At 37.9% G+C, this 17,904-nt stretch overlaps 1 protein-coding gene across 4 annotated transcripts in view; it reads left to right on the forward strand.

The window, feature by feature from the left end:
* The first annotated feature begins 222 nt into the window (after nucleotides 1–222).
* The window catches only part of arhgef9a (Cdc42 guanine nucleotide exchange factor 9a), a 64,476-nt gene continuing 46,794 nt past the window's right edge, over nucleotides 223–17,904 (forward strand). For 2 of the 4 annotated variants that reach the window (XM_087799605.1, XM_087799608.1), the window contains exons 1-5: nucleotides 223–477; nucleotides 1,555–3,181; nucleotides 5,384–5,707; nucleotides 7,882–8,008; nucleotides 8,978–9,078. In XM_087799605.1, coding sequence (XP_087655731.1) covers nucleotides 1,625–3,181; nucleotides 5,384–5,707; nucleotides 7,882–8,008; nucleotides 8,978–9,078 — 2,109 coding nt within the window. In that variant the 5' untranslated portion in view covers nucleotides 223–477; nucleotides 1,555–1,624. The remainder of the gene's footprint in view (nucleotides 478–1,554; nucleotides 3,182–5,383; nucleotides 5,708–7,881; nucleotides 8,009–8,977; nucleotides 9,079–17,904) is intronic. The other 2 variants (XM_087799607.1, XM_087799609.1) reach the window with 2 other exon arrangements.

The following is a 17,904-nucleotide window of genomic DNA, read 5'->3' on the forward strand; positions in this document are numbered from 1 at the left end:
ATACTTTCTTAATGTTTCTTACATGTTTTGACTACCCCACAAAACTCCAATTTCTATGTGTTTGTGTTAATGTTTAAAAGTGGAGTTGGAGTAAGTCACCAGGAAATTAACATAATTCACCTTAATACCGTGTGTGCGTGCGCGCGCGCGTGTGTGCACATGTGTGTGTGTGTGTGTGTGTCTGAGGGGCAAGAGTTCACCGGTCTGTCTCTCACGGGGAGTTGCTCTCTGTGACGGACGAGGGTTCGGAGGTGAAGAAGAAGAAGAAGAAGAAGAAGAAGAAGGAGAAGAAGAAGGCGCATGTGATCCAGCAGGGAGTCGCTGTTCGCCACAAAACTTTCTGCTCCATTAATGGCAACAAGTCCCGCCGCTGAAAGTTCGCTCGTCGCTGTCAAAACCCTGTCATTTCGGAGCCACTTTACGGAGTTTAAAAAAAAAACCGCAATGATCTAGAGAAGCGACCGACACCGTTGTAAGGTAAGCTGACGCGTCACCTTTAACGTAAATACGGTTTTAAAAAAGTTATATTTTTCCTCTTTGTTATTGTGACTAATAAATGTGTTGCGTTATGGCACAAAGGCGATCACATAAACCAGCCTTTAAAGTTGTTTTAATTTGGAATATTCGATTTTATTTATAAAATAGAACGACCGAATTTACTTACGCTATATTTACCGTAATTGATAGAATAGGTATTTACTTTAAACGCGTCAAAGTTTTAAAACTTTTGTATCGTGAGTGATACATACGCGAGTAATACAACTGACGTGATGAAAAACTACAATATAGTATTTAAAAAAATGTATTACAATATAGAAAAAAGATAACAAATCACAATTTTAATACCTTTTTAGTTTTTTATTTTGTCTATGTTTTTGTTAAGGTAACCACAATACAAATAGACCAAACAAAAATTATAAAAGTGGTCTTTATATTGTAATATATTATCTATGTATCCTGGAATCAACTTATCTGAGCGAGGATGATGATGATGATGATGATGACGTCACAGCTAGAAACTTAAACTACCACACATCTATTTGATGCGTTTCCATGACAACTCTGACCTCTAGTTTACAAGTTCGACATAGGGCTTGTTTTTTTAATATCTATATCTATAGATATACTGTAGATATATATATATTAAGCTCCCAGGACGGAATGTTTTGTTTGATTGACAGTTGAAAATGTGTGTTAAATATATTCAGTTGCTGATGAACGTCATTGCAAAGTTACACCTCAAGCTATATATTGCAATGGCCTATCTTGGGACAGATGATGATGTGTTGGGATTTAACTTCTATAGTTGGGATGAGTAAATATAATACTGACATGCACTTCCAAAAAAAGAAAAGAGACACAATAATAATTAAAAAAAAAAAAGATTCACAGACAGATTAGGTTTTATAAACCAAAAATAGTTTGTCAAGTTTGCCTCAAGAAATGAGAGTCTGTTCAAGTATATTCTTGGCTATAGGTAAAACAATTTAAAAGTGTCCATCTGCTGTTTATTTTATACGTATCCCCTAATAAAATCATGGATGTTTCTTCCAGGTGTTTACAAGACTGGGGCAAGGCATGATGGCAGCTGGAGCCGAGAGCTGACATTGTGGAATGAGCGAGGATGGAGCAGATTGACAACCCTGGCTCTGAGAGCAACAACCCTAATGGGTTTGTCAACAGAGTGTTTAATGTGTCTCTGGACGTGGAGAATGAGACGAGCAGTGTTTATATACTGGAGACCGAGCCCGGACCCGAAGAAGGCAGAGGGGAGACCCAGGCTGTATCTTCTCAGACCCCTGTCAAGGATAGACAGGAGGTCAACCGAAGACCAAGAGCCCACGGCGGTATCTGGAAGATCTTGACTCGAAAACGAGTCACCTCGGATCTGGAGCGCAGACCTCATTCCATGATACTCCTCGGGGAGTCTTCTGTTCCCAAACAAACCCTGGCCGACAAAGTTCGCTACTTTAAAAAGCTTAAATCTCCTTCTGTGTTTCGAGGGAAGGCCGGGAAACTCTCCTCCGCCAAGTGTGGCAGCTCGTTGGTGGACGAGGAATCGTTTTGCCAAAACATCGGGACCCCGCAGCAGTCGGGCCGGGGCTCGCTCGGCAGCCTCCGACACCGTGGCAAGAGACATTCGTACGCAGGATATACGGCCGAGTTCGACTGTTCGTTTGAAGATATCGACCTCACGGCCACGTTGGATGGCAACCAGCTCACCGCCTCCACGGAAGCAATTACTCAGAATGGTTGTAAACCCGCAGAAAAAGTCCCCTCGAACAAAAGAAACCAAAACCCCTCAATCGACTGTGAAGAGCCCAATGTCAAAGGAAGCTCCAGTACACACCAGTATGCCGGGAGGAGACACAAGGATGTTTGGAGCTACTTAAGGAGGATATCTCTTCTGGGGAAAGCAAATCCTGTTTTTTCAGAGAGGAGCTTTGAGTCTGAACTTCACTCTTTGGATAAGACTCTGGATTCCGACTACGGTTCTGTAGATTTTGACAAAGACTTTCAGCCGCTGCCACCGAAGCATTCAGACAACAAGGGTCACTTTGGTGGTCTTTTCAAATTCTTTAATAATGTCGCGGTTACGGCAAGGAAGTGGCGAACAACCTCTCGGTCTTTCTCTCCTCCGGAGGACCAGAAGACCAAGGTCAGCTCTCCCCGGGCGACCAATAGCACAGCACACAGCGTCCACAGTGTTTCGTTGACGCTTCACTCTGATGAGGGGACGAAATCCCCAAATAGTTTATCTTCACCGGTGACCAAAAAACATGCCAGGAGCGTAAACAGTGACGGTCCCACGCTTCTTACGAACAGACAAACCCCCAAAATGCACCTGAAAGCACAGCAATCCTTCCCTGGCTTACAAGCAGTCAATGGCCTCCAGATTTTGGAGGATGGCGATTTAGGGGGTGAGGGGAATCACAGGTCCACAACTGTTGTAGAGAATCATGTCAACGCTGGACCTGAAAACGAGCTTCATGCCAAAAGGAATCTGTTAAACCGTCTCTGTTCGGAGGTAAACGTTCACACAGGAAATGAGCAGGATTCCAGGGATGCTGCACCTGACTCCAGACCGATACAGGAAGTGGATATCCAGTCACGTCAGGGTGACGGCGAGAACACAGCCAATAGCGTAACGGCTTCAGATTCCACGGAGGAAATATTCAAGGTATGTGGTGTTTCATTGGCATCGAGTCACCATCGAAATAATGCTGATATTAATGTTCCTGAAAATTGCTTTAACCACATTCCAACAGGCTATTTTCCACATCATTAACATCCTGCCAGTCATGCATCATGTCATTACTCCTAGAGATTTGATAAAACCATTAAAGTAACTCATTTAACCATTCTTTCCTTCATGCATCTATAACGGATGACGCTCGTGCTGTTAACTCGTGATGGATCTTGTAGGTGTGGTTCATGGCTGTCGAGCTGAATTAAAAACTACACAGGCGCCTATGACCTTTCACGTAGTTGTCCTCTAGCACCATCTGTTGGACGAAACTGGCACTTGATTCATAGGGAAACCGTCTGTTCAACTCTGTCCCTTTCCTCATGCAAGGAAGCCCAAATTCCAATTTGTGTGTGACCGCCATAGCCCTTGGAGCGTGGTGATGTCTGTGCCTCATGACGGCACTCTTTCCTCCTCACTCCAGTGAAGGCATTAGTCATCTCCCTTCCAGTCACACCAACGAGTCAGGACACGTTAGCCCCTGACTCTTCCTGAGCAAATAAGATATGACATCTAAATACTCAGCAAACTATCATCAGACCTCCTGTGCAGAGGAAATAGCTGTGTAAATGTGTGTTTGGGAGGCAGATTAGTGCACAGTGGTTTTTGAGGAAATGATGGCTTCACGATGTGCTTGTGTTTACAAAACACATCCAGAATTGCACTTTCTGAAGCAGGTACAGTCAAGAAACGCTTACTAGGTTTTCTCAAGCTTAAATGCCCCCCTGCATGTAGAATAAAAATGAAAGAAATTATTAAAAAATGACCTTAACATGATGGAAAAGTTAAAGAAGAATAATGACAAATAGAAAAAATATAGATCTTGTAAAGGATATTACAAAGTGTTATTATGTCCTGACATAATAAAAATGATGTTATTTTATATTTAATTTCAATTCATATCCGAGCCAATAGAATGTTAGATTCCAGAAATAAAATTGGACCCCATTTCCAAATCTGCAGATTGTTCAATTCGGGCTCAAGATTATCTCCTATATTTGCGTTTAGTATCATTTTAGTCCCAAATTGAGCTTGTCTGTCTATGAATACAGTCTCATGTGGCAAACCTGCTGTGTTAAGAGGCTCAGGAAGTGTCTTTTTTTTAACTAAGCAAAGTGAAGTTTCTTCTAAATTAGTGTTTTGCAACACAATTTACTCAGGGACCACTTGTTATACAGGTGCCATCAAGCAAAAATAGAGGGTCGAAAAGTATAAAATTAAGTAATAAAATCAAGTTTAATATGCTTGTATTATTATTTAATTGTATTTGATATCACTTTTTATATATTTTTTAAAAAAAAAAACTACTTTCCAAATATTCACTTATATTCACTTATATTCACAAAAATGATAAAAAACCGAGGAAAATATTCTAAAACAAATATTTATATTTAGATACTGGTAATGAATAATAATAACAAAAAATCTGAAGAAATGTAATTTAAATAAAATAATGGTTTGTTTCTACATGATCTTAAACCTTCTGAGGTCCAGATAAATAAAGTTAATGGGCCACATTGCTTAAATAGTACAATTAATAATGATCTGGAGTGAAAAGGGTGACTAGTGAGGATGTTATAGAATATTACAATTGTATAATCGGATTATGAGGACACTATTTTGGAAAGTTGGGATGTAGGTTTGAAATCTAGTGCAAATAGCAACAAAAATAAAATGTGTACGCACACACAATTTACCATAGTCAGTTGTTATCGATGCTTGAAATAACATTCCTTGCTTAAAAGGAATGCTTACCTAGCACAGTATGCTAAAAATACTGAAGGGTAAAAGAACATATTCCCCAAATGGTCGAAAAAAGATCCAGAGCAAGTGCAGACGATTAGATATTTATATTTGTTGCGACAAGCTTCCGTGAAACACCCCCTTTATGACACAATTTATCTCAAATGCCAGCATTTTGAATAATCTTTTTTATTACAATGATTGTACAACATTTGCTGCCTAACAGGTGTGACTTTATTTGCTTTTGTTAGTGCAGAAGTATCAGTTCAGAGAAGACTGATGGGGAGAAAAAAAGCAACAATAAAATGAGGAATGATTCATAATAGGTGGACCAAGCCTTTCATGTTGTCCCACTATCTGTGCCAATTTGCTGAAAATGTGTGCCAATCGCAGCTGTGTGAGCAGATTGCCAGCCAAATGGTCAGCAGTGTCAGACTGCCCGGGCCCGGCGTGCCTCGCTCGAGCACAGAGAAGACCTGTGTGCCACAGAAGTCAAGGCGCCCTCGCCCCGCATCAGTCGCGCTGGACCTGCGGAGGCCCAACCCAGAGCGCGATATCTACAACCTTTATAGCGAGTTTGGCTCACTCTGCCGGAGGCGACGCCGGCCCTCTCCCACCATGTCTCGCCAGAGATGGACGGCTGCCCGACCCAGGCCTTGCTCTGTCATAGAAACCAGTGTTACTAGGGAGACACAGAACTCGGAGCTGCAACACAGAGTAAGATAAGACACAAAAACCTGAACATTTCTACTGAATCCTCCTTATTTCTGTTCCTGTCTATGATTATTTTATACTAGGGCAGAGAGAAATTGACAAGAAATACTTTGTTTTCCACCTCGATGAACTTAACTCAAACATGTTGAAGGATCCATATTATGCAAAGCTGACTATTACCGTTTTTTTGGAGGTTTTTTATGCTCTCAGAAACTCAGAATTCTGGTAAAATACGGAACAAAACCGATCCACCCATTCCTGATGGTTTCTCAAAGCTTACCTTGGAGAAGCTTTGAGTAATTCGATATTGTTTAGCATTAAATGTAGACCAAAGTCATGTTTTAATAATTCATAAATCTTTCTCACAGACATGGTGACCTTTTTAATTAAGTAAAATGTAGTGATTTAAATGTTTGTTTTAATTATTATTAAGAGAATTAAGTAAAGTTAAGTAATATTTAAATTCAAGATGATGAAATTATAAGCAGACCAAATACAATCAGAAAATACCACTCAATAAGCATTATATACTCATATTTATAGTTAATATTATATTATAGTGATATTATAGTGATTTCTAGTGATATTGTGTTCTCCAAATATAATAATATTGGCTGCCACCAAAAGTGTTTTTTTTTCTTCTTGTGGCATATCTGATTCCATCTAAAGGATTTTCAGATATATAATGAGATGATTCAAATGTTTTTAGGTTCCAACTGATAGTTCAGGTTGTATTTTACCTCCTCAATCTGTTGCACTGTGAAGTTACTGTTCCCATTTTTATTTATCTGACTCAAAATAGTTCAGGAAACAAGGGAAAAAAAAGCCCTGAGTTCTGCTATGTTCTAAGGCCTTTAAATACTATCATAATTATGTTATTATTTATTCTAGCTCAGTTCATATCTCAGCTGAACTGAACCTAAGATACATTTAACATTAATAAATATATATTTATATATTTATATTTAAAAATATATATCTTTACTAGAAATGACAGATGGGATTACAGTGAACAATAAATACATTTCCAAGAGAACAAAAAGACACAAATAGAAAAAGGAAAAAAGGTAAATAAATAAAAAATCCAGGACATGACCCTGCCCACACACACCCACTGAACAACATCATTTATTAAAGTGTTTTACTATAAACTGAAATCAATGTATTATCCCCTACTACTAGCATTATATGGGTTCTTTAACGTAGGTTATAATCGCCAGAGGTTCATACATTTCCAGAAGTCAAAATATTTTTTAAAAATCTCCAAATTTCCAGTAGAAAATGATGCATCAATAGCAGCTTAATTGGCTCTCACTAAAGCTCAAGGGTTACATAATCTTCGAGCGAGTGTCGTCACACTCCTTCATTCAAAAACCACTGATTGTGTATTCAATGCTTTCGCTGCCTCGGGTGTCCTAATAAGATTTAAGACTGAGACTGATGTGGCTGACACTTCCAGATGCCAGTTCAACTCTGAGGACACAGTCAGAGGCTGAGAGATGAAATAGTTTGAGGAGGAGCACTGAGGCCAGCTGCAGGGTTCTTATCAGGACGGTTTAGTCCTGCAAACAAAGGAAAAGCCACAGTCAACAGCTGTTGTGAAGTACATGCCGCAGGCCCTGATCATTTTATGTTCTGAAGTTTAACTTCTTAAGGTTATGTAAAAGAATTTGATGCTCAATTAAAACTGTGGAGTAGTCAAACACTTGATGTGCAAACAGATGGACCATTAAAAGTAAAGGAGAGTAACAAATGATCCAGTTATAACTCTATATACCTTACTCATGCTAGCTCCGCTACATGATGATTTTTCGCCACTGTTGCCGTTCTCTCCACTGTTTCCCGTGTTGCTTCTTCTTCTGCCTCCATCACTCTCTCCTCTGTTCTCCGGCTAATTTTCTGCCTCATCGCACCCGTAAGCTATAGCTCTCATTGCTTTAACTCACAGTCACTTCATTTTAACCTTAGATCCCGCCCGGGTTGTCATGATGTATGGTCTCGCCGCGGGCCGGAACACGGCGCTCTAGAATAGATTTGGCAGATATGGAATTGTTTTTATTCATGGCTGCGAGGAGAAGTAGACGGAATGGCGTTTTGGAAAACGATCAGCAGTGGAGCGTGTTTTTTTTTTTTGTTGAGGAGTACTGGGGTCGACCTGACTTATTAGTACCCTGCAGGCCTTGTCACGCCCTCCGGGTGTGTCACCACTGGAGCCACCTCTGAGGGCATCTCTCCAGCGGTGCCGCTCTCTACCTCTTCCCCCCAGCACTCTGGCCGCCCTGGCTCTCCTCCTACCTCAGTCAGGTACTTTAATGTTTGTAAATACAGGTCTTTCTACGAACCTGGTGCCTTTTTTTGGGTTTAAAAAGATGTAAAACAATCATGGTGCAACGATTTGGGAAATAAATCGAGTTGCTTTATTTGCGATTCATTTTTTCTGACAACACAACATTTTATAATATAGCAATTCAAAGTAGACCAGTCCTTCATGTTATGATGAAATAAGATTATTTTTTCTTTATTAAATACATTTATTTAACATTTTTTATTCATACAAATAAAGACGTCAAATAACACGGCAAGGTGTGCAAAAATATTTTAAAAAAAGGGGTACACCAATGGAATATATCAAATTATTTTTGCATAGTTAATACAAGCAAAAAAGAAGGCATAAAAACGTTAATTTTCAGCCTCTGTGAGAAAATTGTCAAATTACATTGTCCAGATAGTGTCTCATAGACTTATCGAGTGAAACTTTTTTATTAAAGTCATTCAATCAATACAATCTGGCTTCGTTACTTAATTAAAAAAAAAGTGAAAGTAATTTAATCTCTATTGAATATCACAGTTGCCAAGGTCATAAGCAGATAACTTCACACACAATTCAATATAAAAGTTTTGCTCACTTTGGTCGTAAGATTCGGTCTATTTGAGTCAAAATGGTAAATGATTGTTATTTTTTGTGATTTAAAATGAAGGAAAATTCAAATTTAAAATGTAACTGCTAGCTTAGCTAGGAGTTAACAGTGCTAGCTGCAATGATTTAAAGTCAAAATTTACGTATTTTAGAGTTATAGATAGGTTAAAAAAATATATATATATATTATAAAAAATGTGTAAGGGACTTATGACCAAAAAAAACTTTTTGCTGTTTGTCTTAATCTGAATGTTAATGAGAAAATGTCATTATGGCACCAGTTTCATAGACTACCCAAAATGCATCTTTTAAACATATTTTTTCCCAGTGAATGATATTTTTGCCTCTTTTGAAAGCCATGGGTCCTTCATCATCTGTGCGACTACGATCGGGGAATTCTGGAAGCTGCAGGAGAAGAAGGCTGAGACCCGGATCAGAACCGCTGCAGGTCAACATCGTGAGTCTTATTTCTTTTATTGTGCTACAAACAATCTGTGGTTACAAAAACCTGCCATCTTGTTTTGTCTGGTTCAACATTGCCTAATGTTGGTCTTGAAAGAAAAGTATCCGAAACATTTAGTATTTATTGGATGCAGGTTGGCTTTTCCATGACATTTATGATAGCTGGACCTGTTGATGGTAATTTCTATAGTGCCTTCTGGATCCTAGCGTGTTTTGAAGGATTTGTCATTTCATTAGAAGAAAGTAGAAGTGACAGCTTTCTTTCTCAGTGTGTGTTTGGCAAATATGCTCCAGAACTTTATAACCATGTTCTGGCAAATGAGCTTGAATTTAACTTAGTAAAACTTCAAATGTTCAAAAGTTTTGTTATTATATCAATAAAATAATTTGAGTACAATAACGATAACCATTTTTATTATTTATAACATTTGAAAAAACCAATCAAGCAAGTTATTTACTGTGTATTTTATGGCCCTTAAATAAAGAAACATCATTATAATAAATGAACATCAGGCATTGATGCTTTCTAGCGTTCCAGAAACAATCACTGTCTTTCCTATTTTAATTGTGCTTTACATGTCAACTCCCATCGGACTCGCTGTAGGATCATTTAATCTGTAATTGGGTGTGAGGATGATGGGGGTGACTGATAAATAATCTGTCAAACTGCTGCTAATCTGGAGATGACAAGGCACCAGTCAATGTTCCGACAGATAATGAAAGTGATGCGTGACGATGGTGGCCTCGTGGATTAATGTCACCCAGCACTCGTAGGCCATTACTCATCCCAAACCAAGCACCCGGGATTTAACATTTTGTGCTCTTTAAAGACGTGACATGCAGAAAAGTTGACATTAGAAGAGGTCATAGCATTTACTTTGGGGGAACGACCGTCACACCGAGAACCTCTAACCTGATTATGACCTCTCAGAGTTTCTATTGGCCAAAACAACATTGGGATTGGATTTTGCTAGTTGCTAGTTAGGAAGCTAGTTGTGACATTGCACCGAGATGTATTTCTAGTACCCTTTGAATACATATCTTTATATAAGGGGTGTGAGAAAATATCGATATATCGCAATGTTATAATTTACGATACTGTATCGATATATTAAAAAAATCATGCTACAAAATTCAACTGCACTAACTTTATTAACCATCTAAAGACGCATCATGACAAAAAATACGAGCCGATCAAAGAAACAAGAAACACAAAACAAAACGAGGCAGTTAACATTGCTGTTCTGTAGAGACGAGAGAAACTTTCAGTCGGCAGTGTTCGAAACAATCAATGATGACACAAAAATACATTTACCAAGTTTAATTTAGTCACAACACTGTTAAATGCTTTTCTAACTTACTTTTAAATCGTGTCAAATCTGTTCAAAATATATATATACAGTATATATTTTTCAACAAATCATAATAAATAAATTAACTTTGAATTAAAGTAAAATGTTATTTCAAAGATTAAATATATACTTAACATCATCTTTTAAATCTTTTAAAATGCTTCACAAATAACTATTACTTACTTACTTACTACAGTATTGCAATATATTTTCGTTTACTACAGTATCGCAATTTATCGCAATATATTGTATCGTCACACATGTATCATGATACTTGTCGTATCGCCAGATTCTTGACAATACACAGCCTTACTATATATCTTATGAGAATGAGGTCCAGAGACTTGCAATTCCTTACTTGCCTGTATATTGGTTTGTACCAAAAACCAGTATAAATTATATTCATTTTTCACATACTGCTATACTGGTGAATACAGCATACAACTTCAATAACGTGCACTGCTGGAGCTTTTGTCAGTGGGAACCCATCTATAATACACCGGTGCGTGTTATATATCATTCAGTATGAGTAAAGAATGGCAGCTGGAGAAAGCTCATGTTGCAGATCAAATTCTTTTTTTTAAGACCAATGTCTCTGGTTTGGAGGTTCTACCAAGGGTGGACCAAATCGGTCAGGTTTTTAAATATGCTGTCAAGAGAAAGTTGCAGCCAGCGGTGGCAACACAAGCAATTAACTACCTGAGCTTAATGCAAATATTTATTCAGAACCAACTCAGAAACAGGGAAGACTTTGGTTGTGGTTTCTAGTGAAAATGCGCTCGGTTTGGTTACCCAGCTGTCCAGGAAACGTGATCACGTGCGTACATAATCCTTACCAAAGAGTTAGACAATTTTTCAAGGTTTAGTTATTACTCAAAAACATTGTGGCTGAAGCCCAAATACACTGTATATAAATCGTTACAGCACAATAAGATTTTAAAAACAATCACGTAAAAATGTCAGTAACTACACTGGTCTAAAACACGGGTCTGGAGATGCATTCTGACTTTTTAAGGGTGTAGAGAAGTGTCTTTTATCCAGAAAACTTGTGCCTTTAATACATGTAATAAATGGCGATTAAAAGAGTTTCTTAAAAAGGAAGAAACAGCTCTGCAAAGTGGCCACAATTCTTGCATTGTTTGTTGGTGTATGATACTTATTTTGTGCACCATTATACAAATAAATTCTTTTAAATTACAATGTGAAGTCCTGGATTTTCTTTTTTTTTTTTTCCTATAATGAACTTTACACACTATCTTTTTAAGTAGGACAAGTTTCTTTTTTACTTTTTTTGTACTACTGTATATAACTCTCGAGAATTGTATTTTTAGGTTCTCAACCTGTAATTCCTAATTGTCAATACGATCCCAAAAACAATTTAAAGGTTTTAATGACAGAAATGTAATTTTCCAATAAGATTTTATTTGAAAAAAGGTAATTAATTACAGTAATAAATGAGATCACCCTGTACAATTATAGAAAGGAAATTATCCGTACAGGTTTCAAATATCCTGTAGATTCTTGACTGACAGGTCTAAATTGAAATCATTTTCAATTAATCATTCTTTGGTTTATAAATATATCAGATATCTAATTAAATAACAGACTGACGGGTCTCGCCAAAAGAGAGGGATATTCGTCTTTTCTCGTTATATTTCTATAAGCCTCAGACATATTATTACAAATGGTCACAACGGCTGGCGATGACAAGCACGCCGCCGCAATCCCACTTCTGTTTCCTCTCAATATAAACCGCTGAAAAAACTCTAACCGCCTTTGTCAGTTGAGTAAAGTGATCTTCTCAGTATGTCAGTGTAATACCACAGAGAAGGCGAAAGCCCAGACTTTAAAATTGTTTCCTTTGATGTACAGTCGGCCTCGGGGGGGATTCGTGTAGAAGAAGATATTGTGAAAGATATGAGAGGTGAACAATTTGAGGTGTCTGTCCACTATATATACACCACAGCAGTGTTTCATCATCTCCAAGTGATCTCTCAGCTCCTCTAGTTCGATTTCATTTTTTTTTCTTCATTAAAACGAAAGCAGGCTTTTCATTTGAATATATTTTAACAGTTTTATTCTCCGCATTCCTTCACTGCTGTCGATGTAAATGTTCATTATAGTGATCAATGGTGTCTGGAAAAAAAAGGGCTTGTGCCTAAAATATTCGGTAAATTCGCTTTTGGGAGCAGGTCTAAAGTGAACGGAAAATCAAACATGCAAATAGCAAAAAGGGATTTAAAAAAGTGGCCAAAAAAATATTGATAAAAATCTACTAGCGGTGTATGTGTCATAATACAGTGAAAAAGATAAATATATTGCGATACTGTAGGAAGAACAATATATATGCAGTATTGCCTCAGTACTTTCCCAGTTCTTCCTCATTCTTTGTTCTTCCTCTTTTCTTTCTCGTTCTTTCTCTTTATTTCTCTTTGTTCTTATTTTTATAAATAATTGCTTTATTGCTGTGTCTAATTGGAAAACAACTATTTCCCGATGAGACCTCCTGAGGGATCAATAAAGTACTACCTAACCTTACCTACTTAACATACCTTGTTAAACCTACCTGGTCTAACTTACCCAAATGTGTCCAAAGATCATCTTTAAAAAGCTGCTAGAGTTGACTGTATCCTCTCATCCTCAGTCATCACTGGGATTTTGCTTTTGCCTTTGGTTGGTTCCATTTGCTGCGGAGGATATGTAAAGACTGTGGCTGGAAGTTCGATTGCAACACAAAAAATGATGTTAATTGTAAATACAGAAATCAAATTATTGTATTTTAGACAACGTGTGTTAAAATCTAAACTATAAAATAACTATGATTTGAAAGCAAGCTAAAACAAATTATTTTCAGTTTCAGTGATACAGTCATATACATATAAAGGTTTATAAATATTATATATATAAATATCCTATAACCGTAAAATTACAGTAAAATCTAAAATTTTAATTAAACTAAATTTAAGATGAATAGTCATGGATTAATAAGTCAAAAAACCCTTATTATCTGCCTTTCTTGCATTATTTGAGGAAAACCTATCAGCACTCTTTCCAGTTTGTGGTGCTTGTTAGGAAAAGTGTAATCTGAAATCACTTTCAGAAGCAACAAACTGCAGTGTTAAAAATAGTCCTGGTACCGTTCTTTCCCTCCTCACTGGTTGCAAATGTAGAGAGAAAAAAAATCCCTGATACTACTGAGCTTCACGTTTTCCTGCCAATAGTGTTTGTGAGCAAAACGTTGCCATGACATGCTCTGGCTCCTCTTCATCTTCTTGCTGCTATCTTTAGGCCGCCTTTTAAAATGTGAGCTAAATAGAGAACGTGTGTGGGTGAGAGAAAGAGAGCGAAAAAAGGAGGTGGGAGAAGAAAACACAAAGAGATGCTCACTTTGTAAGTGTGTGTCGACGCATGTGCTTGTGTGCACTTTATGTGTCACTGTCCTCCCCTGGGGTGGCAAACGTGGACGTTGGGAGAAAAAAATGTCTATGATGGGATGGCGAGGGGAGGTTCATAGGGTTGGTGAGAACCTCGGGGGCTAAATATAGAATACATGGCATCATTCGCGACATGTTTGTTCTGATCAGTAACGCGTGAATAATTCAGTATAGATCGGACGTGCGTGTGATACACGGGCGGCCGTCTACGCCGCCGTCTTCTTTTTAGGATGACTACTGGAGCCTTGAGGCCGCAGGCACCGCGAACACATTCACTCTGCAGTGGATTAGCTGCTAATGCTGACGCCTCTTTTCTCCTTTTCATTTAAATGGATTTCTCCCCCAGTCACACTCTCCTCTCTTCTGCACTCCTCTTCTCCTTCCTATAACCCTTTGTTAACTCCAATACAGATGCACCAATGTGTTGGTAATGTTTCGCCTGCAGCGCTGCTGTCAACCTGTCAGAAAAAGAGACCTTCTCATTAAGTGCTTCATGCAGATTATGAGCTTTTTCTTTTTTTTATTCGGTTGAGAAATGTTGCATGATTAAGTTTTCGCCAACCTTGACATGACGGGTCGTAATCACATTACGTAACGCTATCTGTTTATTATAAATCTGTGAGTCAGCAAACGTCGGTGGCGGCGATGAAACGCGACAAGGAAAAAAGTGGGAGATCTGCTTTAATTCGTATGTGGGTGGAGGCACTTATGGTAATGCCTCCTCGATGATACGCCCTCAGCGCGTCGTACACACTCCACTACCTCTTCCAGGAGTCCTCGGTCCGGATGAGTCATCGCTCTCACCACTTGATTATTTTGAGGGGGGACTGAAGAGGACCCCGACCTCTGAGACCGCCGTCACACATTCTGATGCTCCGGTTTAGAAGATGTACCCTCCTGTCTCCGAGTAGAACTCGAGTACCTAATTAGCGCTTTAGCTTCGGCGGTTCACCTGCCTAGCTACTAGGCACGTGTCCGCGGTGACTTCCCGGCGCCGCCGACTATTAGTGATTTTTCTAGGATGTTGGGGCGGCTTTGATGAATAACGGTGCGGGATCTGAGCAGGTGGTTGTGTCACGTTCTCCCTTGACTGTTCCTTCTACATCATTTGGATCTACCCCCAGGTGTGTGTCTGTGTGTGTGTACTTTGCTTCGCAGTTCACGGTAACGCTGTGCGTATCCGTGTGCGTCATAGAGAGATAAGGAGGAGCTCTGGGCCTTTTCTCTTATGTAACTGTTTAGTGGCTTTCCTCTGCTGTGCCCTACTAAAACTATTTCCATATTTGAACGTTCCCTGGACCTGGAGGAGCCTCATTCACTCGTCTCTGGATTCATAAACTTGTTAGTTCTAGATTGCTGTCTCTTTCATTTTGACTAGAGAATTACATAATGTGAAAGTATTTAATCATTACAGGGAGTGAGTGTCTTAAATATCAGTACTGTATTTGGGACTGTTTATTTTGAATACTGTCTTTGTGGTCCGATCTCATTCATTGAGTTTGAAAAATCTTAATGAAAATATCACATCATTTTATCTTTTCAGTTTTCAATTGACTTTTTCTGTTTTAAATAATACATCAAAATATAATTGTGATACTAATCCAATTAATGGATACACGCACCAATTTTAAAGCAATATTGCTTGCGTACAAATCTTAAAATCTTATTTAATAAAAAATAATGTTCATATAAAATAAGAATCACATACAGAAAAGACATTTAGAATAATAGTACCAGATTATAAGTGGACCTATTCTTTTTACTTATTTATTCCAAGTGCAATTAAAAAATTATACATCCAATGGTCGCAGTCTACTCTATACTCTCATCTTTTCTCTCACTGTATTCTCCCTCAGATCACTGATGTAAGGAGGAGCCTGACCATGAATAGATCTGATAGTATGAACCAGAATTTTAAAATTGATCCTGAAAGAATCTGGCAGCCAGTGAAGAGTTTTAAGTATCGATGAAATGTGAGTTCTTCTACCAGAGCTGGTCAGAATTCTTGCTGCAGAGTTTTGTATTAACTGCAGGCGAGACAGCTCCTTCTTGTTTAGACACGAAAATAAACTGTTACAATAGAGACTATAACACAATAAGACACAAACACATGGATTACAAGATCCAGATCATGCTGTGACAACATTTTCCTAAGTTTAGAGATTTTTCTCAATTGAAGGAAACAGTTTCTGGTCAGTTTTCTGCAGTGTTGAACTAGAGACATGTCTTTGTCAAATACAACACCCAGGTTTCTCAGGCTCAGTTTGACAGACTGACCTAAGTCACCCAAGTACTGACTCAACCCTGGAACCTTATTATCAGGCGCAATAACCAGATAGTAGTATGACACCAATATAATCTTACTTAAACTCTAAAGTGTCTCTAGATAACTTTGATATGATATGACACAAATTGAATTGAGTTGAATTAAAAGGATGGTTCACGTAAAATACAAATTTTATTCATTTTCTACTCACCATCATGTCGACTAAGGGTACTACATTTGTTCAAGAGGTAAGCGATTGTTCTTCCTCATTATATTTCTTTAAATCCCCTTCACTCATGCTGCAAATTCATATGTTGGTCTGAAGCAAACAAAAACAAAAATCATGTTCATGTTCACTGGCAAAAAACAAAACATTCAATGCTCTGAAGGGCACATAACCCACCTTTAAGTCCAAAGAGGATGTTTGTGGGTCTCTTTTACCCATACTATTAAGTATTTACTTTTTTAAAAAGTCTTTCCTAATTTTTCAAGTTTATAACTAGAACTCTTCTTTAACATATACACATTAAGAATCTCAAAAAAACCCAATATATAATGAAACCTGGGTTTAAATTATGAAAAAGATATATATATATACTTTATATAATATATATATTAAATATAACAGGAACCACTAATCATGAAGGCAGAATAACAAACGAATGACACAATAGTAAAATAGTAATGACTTCTTATTTAAAATAAAGCGACGATCAATAATGCAGTGTTCGGACTAATTGATTCCATTTTGTGCTTTTCTCGTCACGTTTGTTACTTTATGCTGACCGTTGGTGCTGATTTGCATTTTCTACTAACATGTCCAAACCAATCCAGACAGTTGCTCTTCTGTTTCACGTCAATACAGGTTACACAAGTCATTGACTCTACAGTCTACAGGGTTTGGTACAGTAGACAGAGTTTATTTAAGTCCTGATTCGTCACATTTATTTCAAAAGGCTTGGTTGAACGAATGAGATTGATCTATTGTGTCATTTTCAAAAACTTTGGCTAACAATGTGTTTCAAACATTCAAATTTTTCTTAATACCACATTTAATAAATCAATATCCTTAAGAAATTGCAACTTTATTTACCATCCATCTAGTTGATTGGCCTTTTCTGTTCTTGCCTTACTATTTGAATGATACTTTACTAACTTCCAATTACGGAAAATGATGAATAAAACTGATTATAGGTCTTTAGACTTGAATAAGTCTATGAGTCAAGCTCATGTCCTGTGAAAAAGGTCATTTATATTTCAATAATACCTTCACAGAACTAGTCTTGTACACATCTAATGAAGTTCAACAATATGTTCTTCTATATTATCCTCTCAATTTTGTCTTTACTTCTTATTTACTTTGTTGTTTGGGTGAAAATAAAATGAAGACTCTGCTAGTTAGAAAGGCCTTTGTGATAGACAAGTTGGATTGTTTTGGCAGCTGCCACATCTCGTGTACGTTGTTTGCGCTCATCTTGCATCTGACCTCTCGGGTGCGCCCCATGTACCATTACGTAACCTTTTACAATATTTATTTTTCCCTTTCTTCTTTCTCATCCTTGATGACCTCACGCAAGTCATTCGACCCTCACTGTGAAAAAGAGCCTGTTGAGCCCACGTTTCTTCGTTCAGCCATCCTTGTATTTCCTGATAAATTATACATCGCAATGTTAGTGGATGTTTCGTAGCCCATCACAAAATCCTGCGGAGTTCATGTTCGCCGTACTGCAGATAAATGGAGAATAGCAAATCACCCTGCACCTCAGCTT

The sequence above is a fragment of the Callionymus lyra genome, chromosome 9 (genome assembly GCF_982586985.1).
Source record: "Callionymus lyra chromosome 9, fCalLyr1.hap1.1, whole genome shotgun sequence".
Taxonomy (NCBI): Eukaryota; Metazoa; Chordata; class Actinopteri; order Syngnathiformes; family Callionymidae; genus Callionymus; species Callionymus lyra.